Here is a 27,868-nt window from a genome sequence, read left to right as displayed (position 1 = left end):
CATATGTGATCCTAGAAGAAAAAAAAAATGCTTTCCACTTACACTTGTTTATGTTCTTCCTTCTTCTTCATTAAAAAAAATAGTCAGAAAAGAATTCACACAAGCCTGGTGCCAAACCTGGATGTGTCTATGTGTCCAGGACTCTGATTCCTAAAATCATCAAGTCATTATAGAAGACATCAGGACCATTGAGAAGACAGTCAGGAAATCAGAGGGCGAGAAAGTCAAGAAGGACGAGGCCCCGCAACCCTTCTTATTCCCCTGGTGTCTCAGGATGGTGAATAAGAACTCTAGGAACCTGCACCTGCAAAAGAAGATCCAGGGCAACGTAGGGATTCCACATCCTGAGCTTGCTTTGATAAATCTTCTTGCCAGCTATCCCCAATTCTTGATTTAGTTCCTCTTAGGGACAGCTATTCTGAAGGGTCTCAGCAGAGAAGCTTATTTGGTTTCTACTGGGCAAGGAATAAATGCATTATAAACATTCCAGATAGTGTTTATGTTTCAAATTGGTTTTTCAGTTCCTTTGCAATTCTTACTGAAGTTTTCCTCACCTTCTAAGTCTGAAAAAGTAACTTCCAAATCACGGTGAAGGCATTATTGAAATATCAGGACCTTGTTGAATCTTACAGTCATGTGAAACAGGCCAGGCTAACGGTTTAACCTGAAAGTGGAATGGATTTCCCATCAGAGTTCCCATAGTGAACAACTATGTTTTTGTAACTTAACACAATGAAGGGAGTTGTCACTAGATGATTCAGCTGGTTAGAATCTCAACTCCCTTTCTGGGGAGGAAATCTGAAGCATGGTATTTGTATTAGAGTCTAGGGTCATGCTTATTTGGACTTCGGTTCTACCGCATCAAAGCCAGTCAGAGACTATGAACAGGGAGGGGGAAAGAAGGTTAACTGTTCACCTGGGCCAGAAAAGCAAGCCGTGTAGCGAAACCAAATCTGTCACAGTTTTGGGGGTGTCTGTCTTTCTAACATGTATGCTCACTTGTTCTCTCTCTCTCTGTCTCTCTCTCTGTCTCTCTCTCTCTCTCTCTCTCTCACACACACACACACACACACGTTTCAACTCTCCACTGCTGTAAAGCTGTTCTTGGTAAAATTCCCTAGGGCAAAATCAACTGTAATTTGAGTTTTCAGCTCACTTAGTATCAGTGGGAAATTTGCCATGTTGGAGTTTGACAGCCACAAAAACCAGTCTGACTTGAGAGTGGCGAGGCCATGAGGTCTAGGTGTAGTATGAACTCACCAACTTGGAATGATTACTTGGAGAATGCTCACACTGCCTCTTATTTATGCTTTGGTCCAAGTCTCTCAGAGTAGTGAAGTCACAGAAATGACCAAACAAATGTATAGTAGGAAACTTTTAAATTCAGAACTCAACCACAAAAAAATGCTCCTCTATCACCAGGGATCCCTGGAAAATGGTGTCTAAAAATCAGCTCTGAGCAAACCATCCTCAGTTCTTGTCCTTGTGGCATCTTCAACTCCCAACTGATGGAAGTCTCACTGGTCTGAACTTCAAATGATATGAAAGCAGGAGTGGAGAGTTCCACCCCAATCTTTCTGCAAAAAAGCAAGCATATTTTATATAAGGTCAAAAGGCCATGTGAGGCAGGAGAATAGAGTCTGGAGACAGGGAACCTAAGGCTTTTCACGTCGACTTCCTAGAGCTAAATTGCAAGGAAAACCCTAACTTTCCATTACTCAGTAACAGAAGGACCAGAGGCTACTCCTTTTGACCTTTCCTGTGTGGCAGATGGGAAATTGGCTGTAAGCGACAAATCAGACTGATTGCTGGTACAGTCTTTGTTTGCAACTTAGTAACTTCACTCCAGACTCTGGATGGTCTGATTGTGGCTCTGATCAGACTGATCATGGGCGGAGTCTTCAGTTTGTATAGAAGTATAACTTTGTAACTTCACCCTACCCTCTGGTTGCTTTTTGAAACCAATTAGAGGTTTGCAGGGGAGTGTGACCTTTGTAACTTCACTTCATCCTCTGGTTGTCTGCTCTCTGCAGCCAGTCAGACTGATTTCAGGCTACCACATCATTTATATGAAGTGAGCATGAAGTAGCCGATGAGAAACTTTCAGGGGGTATTTGGACCCAAGAAGGTTCTGTATTCGGGCCCTTGAGCTGCAGCTTGGGCCCACTTCCACACTGTGGAGTGTACTTTCATTTTCAATAAATACCTGCTTTTCTTCTTTTGTTGCTTCATTCTTTGCTTTGCTGGGCATTTTGTCCAATTCTTTGTTCAAAACACCGAGAACCTGGACAACTTGCAATCATGACCAGTGACACAGGCAGGGAAATCCTTTTATAAGTTAGACCAGGGTAAAGGAAATGAAAATAGGCTTTATTATTTCTCTCCTCTACTGAATCTAGACAATTCTTTTAAAAACTTTTAATTGCACACATCTCTTGTTTGTTGATAGTTCTATTTTGCTACAATAAAACCAAGTTTGTAGAACAGGAGCTGTCGCTTTAATTTTGAGATATCAGGTTAACCTTAAAATCATTCGTCGAATTAAAGTAGAATCCAAGTGATTAATGTCTCAAAGTTATGTTATTTAGAAATGCCAAAGAAACAGTCCCCAAATCTGATCAACATTGTAGTAAAATCCGTCCCGTGTGTGAAGGAAAGAGCATGGGTACGTGAGTCAGGGAGCCCTGCGCAGGAGGAATCCAGGCCTAATTACTCACCAGCCTTGTGACTTTGGCCCGCATGCTTAACCCAGAGGAGCTTCAGTTTCCTCACCTGTAAACAGCTTTGCACAAGGGAGCTGTAAATTTAAATTACAGCATCAGAGTGACTTGCATGTGCCTACTCTCCTTCCACTCCACACTCCCCTTCCCCTGAATGCACAGAAAGTGGACACTCCCCTTCCCCTGAATGCACAGAAAGTGGATACGTATTAACCAGGAACCCTAAACAGTTTTGTCATTCTCCCCAAAGGCAGCTGTGATCTGGGGAAGGAGGCCAGCATGAGAGAACTTCCCACTTTTCCCAGGGAGGAACTGGTCTCTCATCAGACAGAGAGAGGAACTGGAAGTGGCCTGCTACTTCTCCTATCTCACAAAGAACCACTTGTTGAACCAGGTTCAAAAGGTGCAAACACATTAATTCATCAGTTTAAATTTTTTAGGGTTTTTTATTTTAATCAATGATTTTTCTTCTCAACTGAAATGAACCTTGCTGAACTTGTGTAGCCTCACGTATAAAACTAGAAAGTTGGGCCACCTACATCAGTGAACTTCAACTCTGCTTGTGCACTGGAGTCATTTGAGGGACTTACTTAAAATGAAGATTCTTGGCCTCACCCATAGACATTCTATTTCCCTTGGGCTGAATCAGGGTGTGTCGCTTTAGACCATAGACCATTTTCTGTGGAAAGTCAAATGGTCTTTGAAGCCCTCCACATCTCACATGCCAGGCTCTAATTATTCAACCCAATGAAATGATACTCAAATCAGAACATGACAGTCCTTCCCCCTTCAAGTATTTGTGCACTAGATGTCCTAGGTGCCCTGGATGCCATCAGCTCACTCATTCAACAGGAAGTCAGACCAGCCCTTCTGGGTAGCTAACCCTCAGGAAGGGAGACCCAGAGCCACATCTTGAGCTTCAGACCATAGGGCGGGCACCCCAGGAGGTGTCTTGTCTGAAAATGGCAACTGAGACCTGGGAGAGTTCTTGGCTTAATGAGCCATCAGCCGAGCAATGTTGAACTAAAATTACCAGATAGAGATAGGGAATTGGTGATTAATTCTGGTTTAATTGGGCCATCAGAGCTTATTTTTTAGCCCAATAATAATTTGAGCTATAACCTAAAGTGAGGGGAAAGCCAGGAAGCTGTGTGTAAGGTGGTTTTACACTGCTCCCTGCCTCTGCATCTCTTTACTGTGGTTGTCTGCCCTAATTATAGTTCCAAATAAAGGATGGCAACTGGCTTCCCTGCCTGGTCCCACACTCACCTTTTCCTGAGAATGACTTCTCCTCCATGTACCTGGTTGAAGGGATGGCTCCCAGCAGCCAAGTTTATGCAGGCCCCACAGGCATGGGCGCCTGGTCCCACAGGCATGGACACCTGGCCTGGTCTTGTCCAATGCATGTCTCCTCTCTCACAATCTGGACTTGGGATGAATCTCTTGAACTGAGAAAACCATAAACTTCAGAATTGTCAGTAGCCATATTTTTTGTGTGTGAACTGAGAACCAGAGACAATGAGACTGCACTAAGAAGAATAAAGTATATGGATAGAAAGAGTCAAAAATGCAAAATGTGGAGTAGGACATTCAGAATTTTCAGACCTTTGTTGCCCTGTCCATGAGTCCTATCTGCATCTCCACCTTTGAAGTTTGTAATTAATGCCCCTTTGTTTTAGGTAACTCAACTGGCTTCTATAATATAATCAGAAGGCTCTAATGAGCATGGTTACTATAATCAGAAGGCTCTAATGAGCATGGTTACTATATAGGAATCATTACATTTGTCATGTTCAAATGAGTAAGAATCTACAAGGAAGGAGAAATACATGTGGAAAAAACACAACTAGGGTGCAAGAGATCTGAGTTCAAATCTTCCTCCTAGAATCACACAACCACATAGAATCATAGACTGTTTATGTTAATTCTTAAAGGTAACCCAATTCCACTGCAAACTAGCTAGATGACCTTGGGAAGAGTTTTTAACCCCTGTGGGATTAACTATAAAATGGCCATAATGATTCCGTTCACTCTATTGAGGCTTCTTTCAGCATGAAAATCTATGCTTATATAGCACTTGATATAAGCAAAAGGAGTTTCCCCTGGAATTATTCTTCAAGCCACAGTCTGTGCATGAAAATGTTGAAAGAGCTAACCCTAAGAAGCATATACCAGTTGCTTATGTTAATGATAGGTATAATTGAACATTTTCTAATTTAAATACAGTAAATGTCAATTTTCCCTAACTTTTCATAAGATGTTTTGACTTTGCTTAAATGCAGATAATCTTAGAACTGAACATATTCAACTTCCCTCTTCATCTGAACAAAATTTGGCAAATATTAATTGAGAGTTAACTAAATGCCTGACACTGTGCTAGCCGCTGTGCCCTCAAAGAAGAAAATAGAAGGTCCCTGCTCTCTGAGACTTCAGTGAAGGAAGCTAAGGAGGATACACACTTGCACATCGTAGTCGGATCGGGGCTGCCATGGAGGTGTGTTGTGTATAAGAACAAAGCGGGAGTCATGAGCAGGCGGAGGGTGGGGTGGTTGGGGGAAGCAGGCAGGGGTGTGATGAAAGGCATCATGGATGAAGTAACAAGTTCAGTCAGAGTAACAAGGCAGGGGTAGGGTAGGCTGGGCAGGAATAGCAGGGCCTTTCTGGCAGTTTTGGCATATCCAAAACATGGGGCTGAGAACCAGCAGCTCATGCTCTGGAACCTGCAGTTCTGTGATGCAGTAAAAACCACTGCTTCCAAGGGTGTCATGGATTAAGGGTGATTCCAGAAGGGATGGAGGAGCTAGAAATGAGTTTTACTATAACTGGGGGAAGTCCAGTATTTTAAAATTTATCAGGAAAGATAACAAAGAAATTCAACATATATTGGAGTGATAGAATCCCAGAAAAGTAAATATAATGAATCACAGATAAAGTAGAGACATCTCCCCTGAGAGAGCAGGCTGATAAAAATAGTAAGTAATCATAAGTAACATTTTTTGCGTGACTGCTAAATGCCAGAAGCTTCAAGCTTTATACACATTGACTCAGTTCTGCATACCACAACCCTGTGAGGCAGATTCTATTATTTGTCTCAGAGAGGTCCTCTAGTAAGGCCTTCTCCTCCCACCTATTTCCCTTTTCTGCTCTTATCACCATCTAATACCCTCTGTATTTTACTTATTATTTTTTATTTGCCTCCCTCTTTCTGATAGAGTGGATACTCCTTAAAGGCAGGAATTTTGTTGTTTGCTTTGCTTACTGCTATATCATCAGAACTTACAACACATAGTAGGAATCAACAGATGTTGGTGAATGAATGAATTACAGAAATAGAGGTACACGGTACACAGTGGTTAATAGCTTGCCCCAAATCAAACAACCAGACAGTGGTAGGGCCTGGGAGCAATGGTGTGAGAGGCTGGGAGATCTTGAGTTCACAGAGAGGCATAATGAAATTGAGGGTGGGGAGACTGGAGCATCAGCCTGGTTAACAAGAGGCTTAAAAACTCCTAGATTCACTTATTTTATTCACCCAACTCTTCAATACTATTACTGAGCACCTATTATGCACCAGACATGCTCCAGGCACTGGGGAAACAATGGTGGACAAGGCAGAAGGTGTCTGCACTCAGTTGGGAGGTGAGACACCAACAGAAAAGGAAAGAAGCAAATACACAGAGTAACTTCAGAGGCTGATAAATTCTGTGACGATAATACAGCAGGGTAATGTGATGGAGCGTACCTGAAGATAGAGGAATATCTTCACTAGATAGGTCTTCAGAGAGGACTTCTTTGACGAAGTCACATATGAGCAGCATCCTGCAGCATGTATGTTTCTTTTTTCTGGGGAGAGGGTTTTATTCTAAGATTTTCAAAAAATGTTTTATTTTTTATTTTAAGATTCTCAAAAACCTTCTAAGAACTACTGATCTAGCCCTGCCCTTTGTCTTATAGATTAGGAAACAGTCCTGGAATGTAAGTGACTAGACTGAGTCCACACAGCTGAAATATAGCAGAGCTGGGGGTCTCACTCCAGGCTTTCTCTTTCCAAGTCCCTCACTCGTCTCCATTCCCTACTGACTTGGAGATGGAGGAAAGAAGACAGAAAGAGATTTAAGCACTTGAGGGCAAAGTCGTCGTTTTAGTCCATTTTCACACTGCTACAAAGAACTGTCTGAGACTGGATAATTTATAAAGGAAAGAAGTTTAATTGACTCACAGTTCTGCATGGTTGGGGAAGTCTCAGGAAACTTTCAATTATAGCGGAAGGTGAAGGAGAAGCAAGACACTTTGTTTACAAGGCAGCAGGAAAGAGAAGTGTTGAGAGAACGGGGAAGAGCTCCTCATAAAACTGTCAGATCTAATGAGAACTCATTATCACAAGAACAGCATGGGGGAAACTGCCCCCATGATTCAGTTCTCTCTCCCTAGTCTCTCACTTGACTTATGGGGATTATGGGGATTACAATTCAAGATGAGATGTGGGTGGGGACACAAAGCCTAACCATATCAGTTTAAGAGTCAGTTTTCCCTGTTTTGGCCCCAGGTGGGATAGATCAGCAGAGAGTAGGGCTGCAATGACTACGCTTCAACAAAGCAAGCTGTCATTCACCCATAGGGCCCAGGCTCTGTCACCAGCGGAATCCTGTCTCCAAGCTGTCAGGCCGAACACACGTTCCCTGTTGTTGGACACATGGTGGTGACCCAGTGGCGCTCTTGTGAGGATTTGCCTCTGCCTGAGCAGGTGGGTGGTTCCAGGCTCCCTGACTCCACTGATTTATTTCCTCAGGCCATCCTGGATCCTGGCTTCACCCCTGTTAGTGTGCTGAGGCCATACTTCTTGGGCCCCCCTCTGGTCCCACGCCATGTCATGAACCACAGCTGGTCTCCTCAAATTTGGTATGTGTCCCACGCTCTAGTTTCGGGTCAAATCCTTCAGACTCTAGATTCACGAACCTCATTCACCTTCTTCTAAGCTAAAGCCTCCCTACCTTGAGCCTTTTCTATTTTCTGTACTCTCTAGCCTGTCCTGGTGACCAGGCCCTCCAGTCTTGGCCCTAACCAACCACCCTGTCCACCTCCCACCGCCATCCATTGGCTGGTGCAATCTGCTGTTCAAGGCTTAAATTTATTCAGTGCCCGGCCCCCCTTCTGCAAGGTAACCACATAGAAAGTTAGTCTAACACCCCTTACCTGCCCTGTGTGGGGAGCCTGTGGAAGCTGGTCTCAGGATCTGGCTCGGTAAACCATCTGTTTACCTCTGTGTGGATTGTGACAGTCCTAGTCAGTTCTGTTTCTCTGAACCTTGTTTCTCCACTCTGCTTGCCAAGCCCCTTTCGCTTACTTTTTTCTCTTCCTCCCACCTTCCCTCCCTCCCTCCCTCCCTCCTTCCTTCCTTTTTTCCTCCCTCCCTCCCTCCTTTTCTTCCTTCTTCCCTCCCTCCTTCCTTCCCTCCCTCCCTCTCTTCTTTCCTTCCTCCTTTCCTCTTTCCCTCTCTCTCATTCTCTTCCTCCCCCTCTCTTCTTCCTCTTTTTATTTTTGTCCCATGCTTTAAGCCTTCCTTGGCCCTTCCTGGCATTGCTTTTCCTGACAGCAACACTCAGTAATTTTTAAAAAGCACCTGAGCCCTTTGTGCTGACTGATGCTGCCTCTGTTGTGCAGATTTATTTTAAGGGCAGATATCCAGGGAGGCTGAACACTGAAATCCATCCTGCAGAGCTTGCTGTAGGCAGAGTAAAGAAGTTTGCTCTGTAGTTTCCCCAACAGCCTCCTCAAATCCATGGGTGATGTCTCAGACACTTTGTATTTAATAGGCAAGGAAATGAGCTCAGGAGATTTGCCCCAGGTTGTAAATTAAATCAGCGCAAAGGTAGAAATGAACACAGAGCTCTCAGACTGGAAGCTGTCCAGACAGCTGCATGGAGCAGGGGCACAGCCCACTGTCTTTCAAAGCCTCAACCAGGGCTGTCGCATCTCAGACACTTGGCAGTTACTGGAAAGTCATGTTAGGCTTTCCTGTTGATTTTTATCTTGTGGAGGAGTTGCACAGTCAATGCCTTGTTCAAGATTAATCATTTTCCCTGTTGCCTATAACTGAGGCTGTTTCTCACGTCCTGCCCCTGGTTTTGCCTGTCCCAAGGATTTCGTCTGAAGGGCGGGACATTCCCCCTGCCTCTTCGCACCACAGCCAGAGCCTGCCATTAGGACCAATGAAAGCAAAGTACCTCATCCACTCAGTGACTAAGAATCGCAGTATTTAAGAGGTAGCAGGAATGGGCTGAGAGTGGTGTTTGGTTTCTCCACCAGACGGGCACGCTTTCATCTAATTTGGGGTATCACTGAGCTGAAGACAAAGAGAAAGGGGAGAAAACCTAGCAGACCACCATGTGCTACGGGAAGTGTGCCCGATGCATCGGACATTCTCTGGTGGGGCTCGCCCTCCTGTGCATTACAGCTAATATTTTGCTTTACTTTCCCAATGGGGAAACAAGGTATGCCTCCGAAAACCACCTCAGCCGCTTCGTGTGGTTCTTTTCTGGCATCGTAGGAGGGGGCCTGCTGGTAAGTCGTTCAGGATTATTACTGAATTCTCTCCTGTTTCCTAGATGTTTTAATTATGTATTTTCATGGAAAATTTTTTGTAATGCATATTTCCAAATCAAGGGACTTTTTTGTTGTTCATTCCTTTGAAAGCAGATTATACAAAAGCGAGGTAAGTACAGTATAGCCTAGTAATTTTATTAGATGTTGTTTTACAAAACTCTCAACTAAAAGTGAACTGCCTTTTTGCTAAACTCTATAGGTAGAAAACAGATATTCACTCTTAAATCAGATTTGAGAGACTATAGAGTTTCTGCTAGAGTGGGCAGTCATTTAACATTTGCTCTGGGGAGCCGGGAGGGGTTGGCTGGTTCTCTGCCTAAATCAACAGTTTTGAATCCAAATTCTCTACTGTTTATTTTCAGCCATCTGTGATAGGGAAAAATAACGAATTGTGAGTGCACTGCTATTTTAAAAGAACTCTAAGCTTTCTCCTTTATGTAAGGCTGGGGTGTGGCATCTTGGAAAAACCCTACAGTTAGCAGCAGGTCGGTGTCTGAAGCTAACAGTGGAATGTGTTGTTTTTTCCAAGATTTGTTTTTGATTGAAGTGAAAGGAAATTCTCTGCCAGCCTGGGAGCTGAAAGCATTAGCTTCAACCACAGCATGGAAAGAATGTGAACAAACTTAAGTTTGCTACTTTAAAGTACTGGGATTAAAAATTTTAAAGAGAAATTTTATGGAATGGCATCATACATGATACATTTTCTTAATCAAGTAAAAGATACTAAAACGTTTAAACCTAATACACTGATTATGACATGGCAAATCTGCCCTAAATTATCTATTTAATGAGATTTAATTTAATTTAATTTTATTTAATGAGATGGGGTTTCACCATGTTGCCCAGGCTGGTCTTGAACTCATGGGCCCAAGTGATCCTCCTACCTTGGCCTCCCAAAGTGCTGGGATTACAGGCATTAGCCACTGTGCCCGTCTGCCTGAGATTTAAGCATTATTATCTTGTTAACATGATTATTTGTCTTAAACATAACATCACACTTGTTTCTTTCGATCTTGAACCTGAAGTATTTCATGCTTACTTTATCTTAAGAGCTTAATAATGTTAAGTTAAAACTATGCATTTGTATAATCAAGGAAGCAGTTCATGTTTATTATATATAGCTTTCATGTCTCCCATTTACAAAAAACTTTCAGTTATTCTATTAAAGATTTGTTGGTATCTTCTGCATTTTACAAGGGGAAAAAATTAGATTTAATAAAAGGGTTTACTATTTTCAAAACGGAATTTGTATCTAGGACTGTATGACAAACTCTTGTGGAATAAACACATTTATAGTTTATTATTTTACTCCTCCCACGTTACACCCTCACCCTAAAAAATGCTTTGACAGATTACTTGAAAACAAGCAGATATGACATTTAGATTTTTTTTTCTCCTCAGAGGCTTACATTCTTTGAGATACTTGGTCAACCTAATCAAAGCCAGTTAACATCAATAGAAATAAATATATTTTACCAAGAGATGCCTAACCCGACCCATATGAGCCTGGGCAAGGCAATGACTTGACTTTGTTTGTTTCCTAACCAGATGCTCCTGCCAGCATTTGTCTTCATTGGGTTGGAACAGGATGACTGCTATGGCTGCTGTGGCCATGAAAACTGTGGCAAACGATGTGCGGTAGGTCCTCCTGCCTTGGTGGTGAAAATGACTCCTAAGATGTAGCTGTGGCATTCTGTGGCTCACTTCCTGTGTTTCTCCTTTTCCCTAGATGCTTTCTTCTGTACTGGCTGCTCTCATTGGAATTGCAGGATCTGGCTACTGTGTCATTGTGGCAGCCCTCGGCTTGGCAGAAGGACCACTATGTCTTGATTCCTTCGGCCAGTGGAACTACACCTTTGCCAGCACCGAGGGCCAGTACGTAATTGTTCTCTACATGGCTGCACATTTTTATCCACCACATGTATATAGTGGCAGCTCCATCAAACCAGATAGGCATCCACTTATCCATCCATCCACCCACCTAGCCACTGTTTATTCTCACTGACTCAGGCATGGTTTAGGCAATAGGTATCCAAGGATGGATGCCCAGTCCCTGACCTAAACAAGTTCTAAATGCTTCTTCTCTTTTCTTTCTTTCTTTCTTTTTTTTCCCCAGAGACAGGGTCTTGATCTGTCACCCAGGCCAGAATGCAGTGGCACAATCATAGCTTACTGCAGCCTCTAACTCCTGAGCTCAAGCAATATTCTTTCCTCAGCTTCCCAAATACAAAGTGCTTTTGAATAGAATCAGTAATTCAGTCCTCATAATAACCCTATGAAGTGACTTCCTATTTTAAAGATGAGGAAACGAAATCCCAGAGAGATGAAGTAACTCATTCCAGGTTAGCATTTGAACCCAGGCAGTCTAGATGTAGAGTTTGTGTTCACACAGTGCATCTCAATTACTTCATACATTATACCAGAACAATTGTCTGATTACGTGCAATACATTTTACTATCTTATAAGAAAGTATTATAGAATCCATATATAACAAGAATGGCAACTATATGAATTTAACCCAAACCCAGGGCAAATCATGCCCTTACCCCTATACACACATACACTCATATAAAACATATGAACTATGTACAATGCCCCCTTTTTTAGTTACTAAGCTATATAAGTAAGGCCTATTCACAATTGTATTATCAGGATAATTGGTGCTGTTCCACCGTTCTATGTTGATACTAATTTTTTCTATCAGTTATCAAGAACAGAAACAGCACAGCTGATAGAAATGGATGTATGTGGTGATGAATGAATGACATGTTTCTTTGAGCAGGAGTTGATTCTGAGTTTACTTTTTCCCTACTCAACTTTCTGAATGAATTTTGAAAGGTTTAGTTTTGAGATTCATGATTAAAAATAATATTAATAACGAATTATATTATCAAGAGTGTTTGTCCCCATGAATTTAAAGGATGTAGTGAGGATATACGAATCTCATAAATTTAGCATAGTTATGAGATCATGAATTTGAATTACCTAGGTTTAATCCCAGCTCTGCACTTACCTACAGGAAAAGGTGAACTGAGCTCTCTGCATCTCAGTTACTCCACTGGCAAAACAAAATCAATTGCGATTGTCATGAGAATTAATAAAATAATATGTAAAATGTTCCCCACAGAGGCTGCCACATCGTGAGCAACTGCCACTGTTAACTGTTAATATTATCTACTACCTTACAATAAACATAACCCAATGGTAGCCTTTGAAGGAAAATTGATACTTACGGAAGTTTGAAATTTTGATGTTCAAAACTGTGATCAATCATGACTCAGCTTTTATCAGAATATACTGGATGTACTCGTAGAAAATGGCTATTCACATATGTACAAACATACAAAACTATTGCACAAACATACTTCTAAGAAAAGTCATGACTTATGCAGCCATAAAGCAGGAAGCGGTGGTAGTATTGTTAAATGGTTTTTATAGCTATTTGACTGTTTGCCCCTCCCATTATCCACCATGGATTCTACAAGAAACCTTCCTTCTCTTCTACGTCATTCTTCATTTAAAACTGTCCAAGGATTTCAATATGGGAAATAACTAACAGTCACAAGCCACAGGTTAGTTGCCTGGGAGTCAGGTAGAGCCAAAGAATTTTTTTTACATTGCAACCTGAAAATACAGATTTTTGTTCTGCTGACATGCAGCAAGACAGGGCCACAAAGACAGAACGTTTTTTGAAATGAACAACTATAATCTCTGATTGGCTCAATAAACGATTCTAAAGTTAGGTCTCAAATTCCAAGCCCCTTTGTTCTGTTGTGGCAGGAAGTCGTGATGAGAAAAGAATTATACCAGGCCTCTTTGTGGAATCAAGGCAAACCTTGATTTTCCCACATGATTGTATTATATTTCGTTAAGAATCCAAATACTCTTTAGCAAAGGCTGAAATTCTAGGAGAGCTATCAGAAGTAGAATTCATACTGGAAGAATATCCAGGTATTTATAAAATTGACTAAATCCTATAATCTGTTGTCAGATATCACCTCAGTATGGTTTGCTGATATTTCACAAAGTAACTTCATGTTGTTATTTATCATTCAACTGCTTTTAAAATGTGTTGAGGGGCTATTGTGTGTCAGATACTATTCTTAGCGGCTGGATATACAATGATGAATAGGTCTGGCTCCTACCTTCATGGAGCTCAGCCTTATTGAATAGATATATAAGCAGGTGTTCTCCCTGGACTAGGTTAGATGCCCTTCCTCTGTGGCTCTTCCATACTTTGTTTACTGATCAGCATATCTGTTGCATTGAGATTACTTGTGACTTGTCTCTTCCTTTAGAAGCCATGCTCTTTCAGGACAGAGCCCGTGCTCTGTGCTCCATTATATCCCCAGCTCTGGCTCAGTGTCAGACTCACACTGAGTGCTCAATAATCTTTGTTGAATGAGCGAATGCAGTGTGCTACCTGCTATTATGGACCCTTGGGCATAGCATCATGAAAGTGAAGAGGCATCAGCTGGGCGTGGTGGTTCATGCCTATAATCCCAGCGCTTTGGGAGGCTGAGGCAGGAGAATGGCTGGAACCTGGGGGGCAGAGGTTGCAATGAGCCAAGATCGCACCATTGCACTCCAGCCTGGGCAACAGAGTGAGACTCCATCTCAAAAAAAAGTAAAGAACTATCAAATTAGTTAGGTTTAATTCCTGTGTTTCATGTTGCAAATTGATTTATTCCTTAAAAGCAAAAAATAGCTTTGCTCCAAAGGTCTCAATTGAAAAATTCTAGCATATTAAATCTCCAAACCAGCCAGAATTTGGAAAATTTTCAAAAGTAACAAATTGAGATGTAATAAAATGATCTAAATTAATATTTTAAAGTTAAAAAAAAACTAGCCTAAAGAGATTGTATTTTCTAAGTATTCACTCAATATTGAATACAAATACCCATCTTTATACCAATAACAACAATAAAGTTGGAAAACAGTTTTTAAAAACACCTATAATTACTCTATGTTAGCACATGAATTATTTTCATTTTTCCGCATTTGCTTATAGTTTACTTCCATACACATACATGAATTTTACCTACCTTTAAACACAGTATAAATACAGTTCTGCATTTTTATTTTTGTTTATAAGAATTCAGATGTCTGTTAGGGAATATAAACATCATTATAAGGTGAGAATTTCTGACCATGTAATCCTAGATTAGAGGTCAAAAATTATAAATTATAATTTTATGTTTATTATTATAGTAGGATCTGGGCTAACTTCCTCCATTTTATGGAATGACATGCATTAGAAGAAACTTACACAGGATATTGAAAAATTCATTCTTTTTTTTCTGAAAGAAAAACCGCCAAACAAAAGTATTTATGAAGTATCCCCTTAAGTATGGCCATGTGTCAGAAGTTTCTCTTTTTACCCACAGGTACCTTCTGGATACCTCCACATGGTCCCAGTGCACTGAACCCAAGCACGTTGTGGAATGGAATGTATCTCTGTTTTCTATCCTCTTGGCTCTTGGTGGAATCGAATTCATCTTGTGTCTTATTCAAGTAATAAATGGAGTGCTTGGAGGCATATGTGGCTTTTGCTGCTCTCGCCAACAGGTAAGAACCTGCATGAAAATGTAGTAGTCTGGCCCTGGTGTTAATATACCATTGTTTTCATCATAAAGAAAAAGGCAAAAACAAACATGCTCGACCTACCAGCATTTATTCTGATATCATCTTTGTAGCAACACAATTATAGCATTCACTTTAGCTGTCAGGAACAAGCTTCCTCGAGTCTCACAGTTACAGGATTGTCTTAGTTCTTTGCAGTTGGTTCTATGTACACAGGAACACGCTGCCCATAGACACAGCACTCCCTTCAGGATCTAATTCACTGCCTCTGCTCTGGCTGCAGAGACAGAAAAAAAGCGATATCTACTCTTTGTTTGCTGTCATATTCCCAACTAGTATACATAAGTAATAGCCAACCATTCCATGCATCAGGCACTACAGTAAACCCATTTTTCAGATAAGACTATGACTCAAATATTAAGCAATAGGCTTAAGATCACTTACTCAGGAAATGACAGGCTTCAAACCTTGAGTCACTTTATGCAAAAGCTCCTACACTTAACCTTTATTCCACACTTGCTGTTCTGCTGGATTTTCTGCAATTCCTTCCTAATAAGGAGTCATAAAAATGCCTAAGCAGTAAGTATGGAGAATCACTAGCAGCCTTTGAACAGCAGCTCATGAAAAGCCTTTCGTTGTGAAAGAAAACCAGGAAGCACTTGTTTCCTGATATGATTTAGGAGAAAAAAAATGCATTTGTTTGTAGCAGTGAAAGTTCTTGTTTCTATATCCTCCTAAAATATATATATTATTGAATTGATGTCAGTCCAGCTTTGATCCTATCTTTGAGAGAGTTATTTTATGTCTTATATTTTTCAAACCATTTACTCCTCTGGTGCCAGATCTGTTAATTTTCTTTTAAAAATAAGACGAAAACCTAATGAAAATTAAAAGTCCATTGCCACCATGAAATCTTTGCTGAAAATAAAAGGAAACTTTCTGTAAATTTGGGGGAAAGTTAAAATGAAATCTAGTCTTCCTTATCAGGCAAGTATAGTAAGATTAATAATTTCTTTGGCAAATTTCCAAGAAAATAAGGGAGTGGGAAACCTTCAATATAGAGCTTTTTTCAAGCAATATGGTTGGGGAAGGGCAGAGAAGTATCCTCTGGGGATTGCTGTAATGCAGCTTACATTCAGCCTTGAATTTCATACAAGGCAGAGTTCAAACTAAGTGATTACTTGCACTAAATGCACTCACTCAGTACATTTTGGGGACAAGCATAAAGAGCCGATGACCAAAATGGCTGAAGTGATGTGGCAGGGAGTGATACTCTCCTCTGATTTGGGGTAGTAAATACACCGGGTTTCCCAGCTGAGTCACTGTAGGGATGGCTTCTTCCCAGATACTACAGGGAAGATCTGTTACCTTTGTTTATAGGACAAAAGACACTTTCAAAGGGCAGAGCTTTTCACGTAGAAGAGTCAGGTCTATAACTCGGTAGCATTTAACTTGAAAGGTTACCCACATTGAGCTCATACCAGTGTGAAACTTCCATGGCATTATCTTTTAAATCCCTAAGATTAAAACCCCACACACATGCACTCAAAGCAACGCAGCATCAGTATCCTGCAGTTTCCATGGGCCCTTTCTGCGGCTTTTACTCATGGAGGACAAGGGATCCGGTTTTGTTTAGGAAACATTTCGTGAGTATTGTCTCAGCCCTAAGTATGGTTGGCCTAAGCTTTGCTGAAGCTGAGGTCCGTCTGTTTATGTTCGCTTAAAATAGGAATTTAAAGGACTAAAATGTCATCATTATTTATCGTGATTATAACCTAATGGTATTTTATTTTCTTTACAGCAATATGACTGCTAAAAGAACCACCCCAGGACAGAGCCACAATCTTCCTCTATTTCATTGTAATTTATATTTTCACTTGTATTCATTTGTAAAACTTTGTACTAGTGTAACATACTCCCCATATTCTACTTTTACAAAGGCCTATAAAGACTGGCATCTTCACAGGATGTCAGTGTTTACATTTAGTAAAGCTATTTTTTTTTTTTTTTTTTTTTTAAGGAATGAGGAAACAAACCACCCTCTGGGGGTAATTTACAGACTGCGTGAGAGTCCTCAGTATATCTCAGATAAACTCTATAATGTTTTGGATAAAAGTAACATTCCAATCACTATTGTATATATGTGCATGTATTTTTTAAATTAAAGATGTCTAGTTGCTTTTTATAAGACCAAGAGGGAGAAAATCCGACAACCTGGAAAGATTTTTGTTTTCACTGCTTGTATGATGTTTCCCATTCATACACCTATGAATCTCTAACAAGAGGCCCTTTGAATTGTCTTGTGTTCTGTGAGAAACAAATATTTACTTAGAGTGGAAGGACTGATTGAGAATGTTCCAATCCAAATGAATGCATCAAAACTTACAATGCTGCTAGTTGTTGTGAGTACTATGAGATTCAAATTTTTCCAACATATGGAAAGCCCTTTGTCCTCCAAAGACGAGTACTAGGGATCACGTGTTTAAAAAAAGAAAGGGTGAGATGACTGGGCCAGAAGAAAGATGGGAAACTGAATAAAGCAGTTGATCAGCATCATAGGAAACGGGGGAGGAGTGAGGGCAGGAGGACCACGAGGAAATACCTTCAAAACTAACTTGTTTACAACAAAATAAAGTATTCACTACCATTTTATTGTTGTTTAGTTTCATTGTCCTTAAAGTTCTCTTTTGTTCTCCCCCCTTTTTTGATCCCAGTTTGCAGGTTATGTGGCCCCTGTTGCTAACGGCTTCCTTTCTTTATCCTACTCTCTCTCCCTCATCCTCTTTCTCTGCTGTCTGTAAATTGCCATTGCTGTACCTGTGGGATCATCACTTCAGTTAGGCAGTGGTCCTTTCTACCATGTGCTGCAGGTATCAGCCTCCCTGGAAGGGTAACAGGCATTTTCCTCCTTACTTACAGGGTTAGGCTCTTTCAAGTGACAGGATTCCCGGACTTATTGGGAATTTTCTATAGAAATGTTCTGTTTTTGGTGTTCATTGGTCTGGACAATAGACAAGCAAATTTATAAAGAATCATAACCAGTTGTTAGACAGCAGAGCTCCTCCTATGGGCAAGCTGCCCTGAGGTGGGCGGCTCCTGATTGAAGATTTCAGCCTGTTGTGTTCCACGGTCCCTCTGGTAGGCTGGTGAAGCCTACAGACATCTTTGAAGAATAGTGTTCATAAATACATAAAATGCATAGAATTATGAAGAAAACCAATACACTAGAATATTTTATGAAAATTTTTTTTAAATGTATAATGTAGTTGTCTTGACAGCCAGTTCTGTCACTTCAACACCTGTGGACAGACAGTGATAACATGTGTTCTAACAGCCTTCTAATGAGTGGGTCTAGGAACTACCGTGCTTTTTTTTTTTCTGAGCAGATTTAGCCAATATGCTAAGCACTTTTATTATTTATTTATTTTTATTTTTATTTTATTTTCTTTAAGTTCTGGGATATATGTGCAGAACGTGCAGGTTTGTTACACAAGTATACATGTGCCATGGTGGTTTGCTGCACCTATCACCCCATCATCAACCACATGCATTAAGTATTTGCCCTCTCTCCCCTTGTCCCCCGACCCCCTAAGTATCGTACTTTTGAAATACAATTTCAATTAAAATGATATTTCGAGATACCTGCAGCAAATTTTATGTGATATAAAAACATATGCAAATTTTTTATTGTAGATCAAAGTATGATCAGTATTACTGATGCTACTTTGGTTTGTTGCATAGTCATAATTAAAGGAAATATTAAATTTTTGTTGTAAGTTAGTAAAAAATGACACTTTTTTCCCATCTAACATCCCATTCCCCCAGATATTTATCCATGGGGTCTTTTGGGAGTTCCTGGACACCAGATTAAAAACCCCTGCAATACAGGATCCAAGAACAAAGGCATGACAATCAGTCATAAGCATCATTTTTTCCTAAATCTATCCTCAAAGGAAATGGCAATAATAATTATCAACCATTATCATAATAACAGCAATTGTTTCTTGAGTCCCTTCAGTATGTCACTCATTGTGATTAGTTTTACACATAATATTCCACTGAAATCTCTCAACAGCGCTAGAAGGTATTACTTGTCTCTATTTTGTAGACTCAAAGCTCAGTGAGGTTAAGTAATCTGTCCAAGGCCACATCTTTAGCAAATGAAAAAACTATAGCCAAAAAAACCAAAAAACCAAAAAACTAATTTGAATCCAAGTAGGTGTAACATGAACTCTGTGCTTTCCCTGCTCCTCTCCTCTGCCTCATCTACCTCCTCTGCCACCAGGGCCCAGGGATTAGAGTCTTCCTCTTATCTTACACTGGCACTCAGATACTCCACCTGCCTAATGGGGACTTTGGCCCCTGAGAGCCTCAGTCATCCCTATCCTAGAGCCTAAGTTTGAGTGACTCAACATTTCCCCTTGTTTGTGAATCCTTTAATAGTAGACATTGTCATGAAGTTACCTTGCACCCTCGTTAAGTTCTGTTTATAGCCTACACTCCTGGTTTGTAATATTCTAGGCCTTTCAATTTGGCTGGAAACTCCCTCAGGGGTTGTACCAAAACAGCTCATTCTTACCTGGCAACATTAAAACAATAAAAATTACTGTAGAATCTGAATCACTTGAATAGTGCACATGGCCTGTGAGTGTCAATTTACCATAGTTACCACATTTATAAATACATTCCTACACAAAGGAAATCACATGTATTGAAATCTCAGACAATTGATAGAATATTACCTTCACCACAGTTTGAGTTTCTTGTGTCTGTGTGAGTTCTTTTTTATTGTTTTCTCTGACACTTACCCATGATGAGAACAGGTATGGGATTTGATGCAACTTTTCAGAAAAGCCATTTGGTGATATGTGTCGACAATATATAAAGCCTGCACATCCTTTAGCCAAGTATTTTTACTTATAGAAATTTATTTTAAGAGAATCATCAAGGATGTTCACAGTAGTTCAGCTTCCAGGAGTAATTATGGAGTATTGTTTGTAACACCAGGAAAAAAATGACAAGAGTCTGATAATAAGGAATTGGTTTGATAAATCTAGTCATTGGCTGTTAAATCAGGTAAATGTATGAACCGCACAACATTACATGAAAGAGAAAGTTTTGAAAATATAGAAAAGAAGTGTTCTATATCTCTCTCTACTAGGTATATGTATATTATACATACCATTTAAATATATTACTGAAAAGGAATTTCAATCAGATTCGATGTGATTTTTGTCTTGATTCATTTCGCTTATCTATAGTTTCTGAAATTTCTACCATAAGCACATATTACTTTTAGAAATAAAACAAAAATGAGATGAGAAGAAAGATGCAGTCCGAAAATAATTCAGGGAACAGTCCACAGTCTTTAAGGGAAACTCCCCAGGTATGTGAGAAAACCATTGTTCTTTTGCTTGGACACAGGAGTCATCCTGCCGTAAATGCGGGGGAATAATTATGCCTGCAATTAGGTGAAGGGATGGGCCAGGTGAGGCTGGCAGTAACCACAGGCTAAAAATGTAATGGGGAGCCCATAATTTCTATTGTGTGTTTGGGAAATGTTAAGTGCACAGTTTCTACTTAGTCTAGCCACTAAGTAAGATTTTTACAAATATCAACCATGTATCTGTTTTCTGTATTTTAAAAATAAAGTAATGACATACCTTTACTTTGAGCATTGGCTTTTTATCAGGGCTTTGTGTACCACAGCTTGGATTTTCCTTATTTTAATTTTCTCGGCTCACTGCAACCTCTGCCCCCTGGGTTCAAGCGATTCTCCTATCTGAGTCTCCAGAGTAGCTGGGATTACAGGCGCACGCCACCATGCCTGGCTAATTTTTGTATTTTTACTAGAGACAGGGTTTCATCATGTTGGCCCTCCCCGGCCGTCCTTCTTTTAACATTAAATATTTTGTGTATGCAAGTCCTGGCCAATTTAGACACATACTTTAATTATCGTAGTTAAAGAAGTCTATTACGTTTTTCTGGAGCTAGATTTCATGTTACTTCCTAGAATCAATTATTTGCTCTCATTTCTCTCTCTCTCTCTCTCTCACACACACACACACACACACACACACTTTCCTAATATACAGCAATTAAAAAGAACAAACTACTTCTGCTTGAGACAATGTGGATGATTCTTGTAAATAATGAGAATCAAGGCCAGGCACTGTGGCTCAGGCCTATAATCCCAGCACTTTGGGAGGCCGAGGCGGGTTCTTGACTTCAAGAACACTTGAAGTCAGGAGTTCGAGACCAGCCTGGCCAACATGGCGAAACTCCATCTCTACTAAAAATACAAAAATTAGCCGGGCTTGGTGGTGCATGCCTATAATCTCAGCTACTGGGAAGGCTGAGACAGGAGAATCGCTTGTACCCAGGAGGCCAAGGTTGCAGTGAGCTAAGATGGCACTACTGCACTCCAGCCTGGGTAACAGAGTCATAATCCATCTTAAATAAATAAATAGAATCAAAACAATCTCTCCTCCCTCCCTGCCCCCCAGTTTTGAGGACACAATAATTCTGGATGTAACCTCAGTTAATGTAGCTAACTCCTTGAGACAGAGACAGTAGATATCTCATGAACATGTCACACACAGATTTTCATATAGGAGCAATAATACAGTTCCCCAAGAGATGCCATTTCAAGTACCTGTGTTCAGTAGTTGCAGCCTGCAACTAGAAAGGTCTGTGTCAAGCATTCCACCAGCTACTAATTCTCACCACACTCCTCTTTGTTACATGTGTACAGATATCCTTGATTCGTGTTCAAGACTAAGGGACAATTGAAATGGTCACTTCTGTCTCAGATGATAGATGATATCCATAAAATAAACTGTCATATATTAAATACATGAAACAGCATGAATGAATCCCACAAATACTAAGAACCCAAATCATCTACTCCCTCCTCCCCCAAGACTCACACAACTTGGGCATGGAGAACCAAAACCATAAACTGCTCCACAGCTTACTGTTGACACCCTCGTGGTTTTATTATTCCATACTCTTGTTGAGCACAGTTTTACTATTCCAGGAGACTCTTTCCTAAGCAAATAACTTTATTATTTATTATTGGAACTCTCTGAAAGATCCACCATCTCCTCAATAGAAAACATCAGCAGTTTATATCTCAAGAGCCTTTGAACCCCCTACCTCAAAGTCCTTGCCTTGCTGTTTCCACCAGTCTTAAGAAATTATATCATAATCTTTACTGAAGGGTTCCTGTTTTTTGTTTTTTCTTTTTTCTTTTTTTTAACACCATGACCAAATGGTATTTATTTCAGGTATGAAAGTCTGGTTCAACATTTGAAAATTGATTAATGTAATCCATCACACCAACAGGCTACAGAGGAAAAATCACATGATTATATCACTAGTTGTAGAAAAAGTATTTGATAAAATTTAACACTCATTAATGATAAAAACTTCCAGGAAGCTGGAAATAGAGGAGAACTTCCTCAACTTGATGAAGAACATCTACAAAAAGCAGCTAACATAATACTTCGAGATGAGGAACTAGAAACTTTCCTACTAAGATTGTGTGCAAAGCCAAGTTATCTCCTCTCACCATTCCTTTTCTTTTTCTTTTCTTTTTTTTAGTTTTTCATTTTTTTATTTTAATTTTTTTGGTATACTTTAAGTTCTGGGGTACATGTAGGGTACATGTTCTGGGAACAAAGAGGGGTGCGGTAAGAATTAGTAGCAAGTGGAATGTTTGACACACAGAGCCTTCTAGTTGTAAGCTACAACTAGTGAACATAGATATCTTGAAAAGTCACCTCTTAGGAAACTAGTGTTGTTTCTATACAAAAACCTATGTGTGATTCCTTTGAATTCATTGACATGAAAAATAAATACATACAAATAAAATACAAAACTTCTGTGTGAAATGTTGCAGTGGAGTAGAATAATATCCGTTATTCTATTGATGGACATTGAGTTGTTTTCAGTTTTGGGATCTTAGGAAATATGTCGCTGTGATCATTTTTGTACATGTCTTTTGGTGCATTTGGTGCATATGAGAACTCACTGATTTTTGTTTGTTCGTTTGTTTTTTGTCAAGGAATCAAACTGCTAGTGGAGCTTCTTTTGTTTTGCATTAGTTAGCATCCCAGGGTTCCCAGGATTTTCCTCTAGCCTAGCACTCTCAAGGTTTGGCTCATCTCTTCCTGCCTGGGGGACTTCCAGTCACTTACTGATTCAGAATTTATGGATTGCTCATTGTATGTCATGCACTGCACAAGGTGCTGAGGACACAGCTGTGAACAAGATTTTCCGGCTCTGTGAGAGCAGAAACCTTGACTATGTTGCTCACTATTGCATTGCCAACTTCTAGAATAGTGCCTGGCATATAGTAGGTGCTCAGTAATCCGGGGTCAGCAAACTATGGCCCAAGGGACAAATCTGGTCTGTTGCCTGCTTTGTCAATAGAATTTTATGGGAACACAGCAACACTGATTTATTTACGTGTCGTGTATGGTTGCTTTTCCCCTATAATGGCAGAGTTGAGCAGTTGACAGAGATCACATGTCGCACAAAGCCTAAAATATTTATTCTGTGGTCATTTGTAGAAAAAGTTTGTTTCTAATGTAGCTGGCTATTTGCCTAGAAAAACATGGATACTTCTGTTACAATGGAAAAGGAGATGAATGGGTATTTTTTGTTAATTTTATACTTATGATAGAAGTTTTCAAATATATTTTTTAAAACAAAGAAGTAAAGAGGGGAGAAACTGAGCCTGATTTACCTACCACCCAACTACAACATATGGGTTTCCTAGGGCTGCCAAAACAAAGTCTAACTAACTGGTAGGTAGCTTAGAAAAACAGAAATATATTGTCTCATGTTTCTGGAGGCTAGAAGTCTGAAATCGAGGTGTCAGCAGGCTCATGCTCCCTCTGAAGGCACTGGGAAAGGATCTGTTACAGACCTCTCTCCTAGCTTTGGGAAATGTCAGACATTCCTTGGCTTGTAGATGGTCATCTTCTCCCTGTCTCCTCACATTGTCCTCCCTCTCCCCATGTCTGCCTCTCTGTCCAAATTTCCTCCTTTTTATAAGGATACCAGTCGTGTTGGAATAAGGTTCACTCTAATGTCTTCATTTTAACTTGATTACCTCTGTAAAGCCTGTATTTCCAAAAAAGGTCACATTCTAAAGTGTTAGGACTTCAACATATCTTTTTTAAGAAGACACAACTCAGCTCATAACAGAGAAGGGGATAGCAGTCTCTGAGACCTCAGCAGCATCTTCTGAACTAAACATGTCTTATGAGATGCCTTGAAAAAGTCTGGGAAATAATACATACCAAATAAATTTTCCAAAAGATTCACTAAACACAAGAACATTCCACTAGCTCTTAAAAATCTTGTTGTAAAAACCTATTTAACTCAAAACTTCTGAATTATTTAACTGTGAGACCGTAGGGCTACAGCTTTGGAAAGAGAATGAATAGCAGATGTAACAAAAATCGCAGAGCTGGAAACATAGTAAACTCTCAAATGACAATAGATACGTGGAATTTGGAAGAGTACTTCAATGACAACCAAAAGCTTAGGATGAGAAAATAAAATTTATCACATTATAAGCTGCGGCCTGTTCAATGGATGGGAACATGGATATGCTTTGTCCATGTCTTCTGCACTCAAACAGGTCTGCAGAGCTTCTACCCTGTTGTTCTTGCTTCAATTCTCTAGGAAAATACTATATGTTCTTTAAACAATTCAGCTGGGTTTGTAAGGCGAGTCCTGATTTCCGATGTCACAATTTTGGAGGAAAAAAGTCTTATTGTAGTTGACTTGCAAGAGTCTTCTCTAAATAGGAGAGACAACAGAATTTCAGAGATAGAACTACCACTCAATATTTCTTAATCCCAATAATGCTTATCATAGGGTACGCTTGTATGTAAGTGTGGGCAATAGTATATGTCACCTACAATCCCCTGCAGAGGTTGAAAAGAGACTTCCATGTACATTTGCCTATGCATCCTTTTATGCATGGGAGTAGAGGTATGGGAGGCAAGGACATGCTGTGGATGAGGGGCACACAAAGCTTAAGTTTGGAGAAAGACAGAAATGAAATGACATATTAGTAAACAGTTTCTGCAAAGGCAAGCTAGGTGATTCAGTCTTCAGTATCTCTGGCCAGAGCATCGAGACCTGTGAGTCAGGCAACCTGAAAGCAATCAGGTGTTTTTTTTTGTTTTTTGTTTTTTTTTTGGCCCAAAGAAACATCACACTGGAGGCCATCGTGAGTCTCATTTTCCAGAATGAGAGACATATCCACATCCACATTGTCAGGGCTCCTTATGCATATGAGGGCATCAGGGTTTCATGGTTGCAGAGCCATGCCAGGTGGGAGAACTGGGCCCAGGCACAGAGAAAAAGAATGAGGAGGGTTACAGAGGCTCTCTGGGTCCTCCTTAAGCACCATCCTTTCCATGGCTCCCCATCTTCCACTCTCCCATTGGCAACACTCAGAAACAGGTTTGAAGGTAAAGCAAACTAAACAGTTCCCATAGATCAGAAGTAGGTGTTTTAATTTTTTTGTTTTTTTGTTTTTTTCCCATTTGTCTTTGTGAATATTAATTTTTTTCTTTGGAAATTATTCTCTCTTTAATGTCACAGAGAATTAACTGACAATTGTGTTCTTAATGTCACAGGGAATTAAATGACAACTGTGAAGCACATAGAAAGTAGCTTTAAGTAGCTGAGCAACCGTATGATTTGAACAACTGAAGAAACAGAAAGAGTGCTGGGCTTTCACTCAAGAACCTTTTGTTTGGGTCATGGTTGCTGATCTTGGACAAGTCACTTTTTCTCTCTGAGCCTCAGTTTCGTAATCTGTAAAACAGAGATGATAATATTACCTCTACCTGCCTACCAACATTGGGATGGTTCAGTTAGATCTCAAATGAAAATTCATCATAAACTATAAAGTTATGCATCGGATATGATTATTATTTTGGCCATAAAAAACTTAGAACTGTAGTTCTATTATACAATTGCCTCCTTAGTTCTTGCCCCATTTTCCCCTTCCTCACACAAATCATGAACTTTGGGATTCTTCTTCCCAGTTTTACTGAAGTATAACTGAATAAATAAAAATTTTATATATTCAAGACGTAGAAGGTGATGATTTGATATACATATACATTGTGAATTGATTACCACAGTTAAGTTAATTAACACATCCATCACTCCACATAGTTACTATTTCTGTGTGTGTGTGTGTGTGTGTGTGTAGTGAGAACACTTACAATCTACCCTCTTAGCAAATTTCAAGTATATAATACAGTATTATAAACTATATGCACCATACTGTACATTAGATCCTCAGAACTTATTTATCTTATATCAGAAAGCCTGTATCTTTTACCAATATCTCCTGATTTTCCCCGCCATCAGGTCCCTGACAACCTCCATTCTATCCACTGCTTCTATAAGTTCAACTTTTTAAGATTTTACATGCGAGTGAGATCCTGCAGTAATATTTTCTTTCTATGTCTGGCTTATTTCACTTAGCACAATGTCCTCCAAGTTCACCCATGTTGTTGAAAGTTGAATTTACTTATTTTTTATGACTTAAAATATTTCATATATATTTTCTTCATCTATTCATCTGTCAATGGACACTTAATACTGAAATTAACATGGAAGTATAGATATTTCATCAAGGTACTGATTTCATTTCCTTTGAATGTATTAAACCCACAATTGAGATTGCTAGATTATATATTCGTTCTAGTTTTAATTTTTTGAGGAAGCTTCATACTGTTTTCCATAATGGCTGTATTAACTTGCAGTCCCACCAACAGTGTGCAAGGGTTCCCTTTTCTCCACACCCTTGACAATGTTTGTTATCTCTTGTCTTTTTGATAATAGTCATCCTAACAGGTATGAGGTGATATGGCACTGTGGTTTTGATTTGCATTTTCCTGATAATTAGTGATGCTGAGCACCTTTTCATAAACCTGTTGGCCACTTGTATGTCTTCTTTGGAAAAACGTCTATTTGGCTTTGTTCATTTGTTTGTTGCTATTAAGTTCCCTACATATTGTGGACATTAACCACTTATTAGATATATGATTTACAAATATTTTCTTCGATTTCATAGATTGCCTTCTCATTTTGTCAATTGTTTCCTTTACTGTGCAGAAGCGTTTTAGTTTGATGCAATCCCAACAAGTCATTTTATGGGTGTCAAAACTGATTTTAAAGTTTATATGGAGAGGCAAAAGATGCACAGTAGCCAACACGATGTTGCAGGAGAAGAGCAGCATTACAGCACTGACACTGTCTGACTTCAAGACTTACTATAAAAGCTACAGTCATCAAGACAATATGGTATTGGTGAAAGAATAGAACAATAGATCAATGAAACAGAATAGAGCCCAGAAATTGACCCACATAAACATAGCCAACTAATCTTTGACAAAGGAGCAAAGTCAATACAATAGAGAAAAGACAGTTGTTTTTCAATAAATGATGTTGAAACAACTGAACGTCACATGCCAGAAAAAAGAATCCAGACACAGAACTTATACCTTTTACAAAAATTAACTCAAAATGGATCATTGACCTAAACGTGAAAAGTAAAATTATAAAACTCCCAGAAGATAACGTTGTAGAAAGCATAGATGACCTATGGAGATGACTTTTTAAAATATAACACCCAAGACACAATCTATAAAAGAAATAATTGACAAGTTGGACTTCACTAAAATTAAAATCTTCTGCTCTATGAAAGACACTATCAAAAGGAATCAGAAGGCAAACAACAGATTGGAAGAGAATATTTGCAGAATACATATCTGTTAAAGGACTGTTATGCAAAAAACACAAAGAACTCTCAAAACTCAACGTAAGAAAACAAACAACCTGATGAAAAAAGGGGCAAAAGACCTGACCAGACACATCATCAAAAATGTATACAGAAGACAAATAGGCGTATAAAAAA

General features: G+C 39.6%; 1 protein-coding gene and 1 long non-coding RNA gene across 3 annotated transcripts; one reads left to right on the top strand and one right to left on the bottom strand.

The window, feature by feature from the left end:
• Positions 1-1,362: 1,362 nt before the first annotated feature.
• On the bottom strand, positions 1,363-8,874 carry LOC105523890. Its single transcript, XR_001003660.1, has 2 exons — positions 8,341-8,874; positions 1,363-1,577 (listed from the first exon to the last, which is right to left on the bottom strand). It is a non-coding gene; the product is annotated as an uncharacterized LOC105523890 (long non-coding RNA).
• TM4SF1 (transmembrane 4 L six family member 1) lies at positions 8,748-17,554 on the top strand. Of its 2 annotated transcripts, XM_011958935.1 has the most exons (6): positions 8,748-9,281; positions 10,872-10,961; positions 11,053-11,198; positions 14,712-14,884; positions 16,327-16,330; positions 16,709-17,554. In XM_011958935.1, exons 1-6 carry the CDS (start codon positions 9,105-9,107, stop codon positions 17,070-17,072), a joined length of 954 nt encoding a protein of 317 aa, XP_011814325.1. In that variant the 5' UTR covers positions 8,748-9,104; the 3' UTR covers positions 17,073-17,554. The 2 variants fall into 2 exon arrangements, with proteins under 2 accessions (XP_011814325.1, XP_011814326.1); XM_011958936.1 differs by lacking the exon at positions 16,327-16,330 and having other exon boundaries at positions 14,712-14,892.
• The last annotated feature ends 10,314 nt before the right edge of the window (positions 17,555-27,868 follow it).

The sequence above is a fragment of the Colobus angolensis genome, unplaced genomic scaffold (assembly GCF_000951035.1).
Source record: "Colobus angolensis palliatus isolate OR3802 unplaced genomic scaffold, Cang.pa_1.0 Scaffold48, whole genome shotgun sequence".
In the NCBI taxonomy this organism is placed as follows: domain Eukaryota; kingdom Metazoa; phylum Chordata; class Mammalia; order Primates; family Cercopithecidae; genus Colobus; species Colobus angolensis.
Note: the sequence above shows the minus strand (reverse complement) of the source record. Positions and strands in the feature narration are given on the sequence as shown.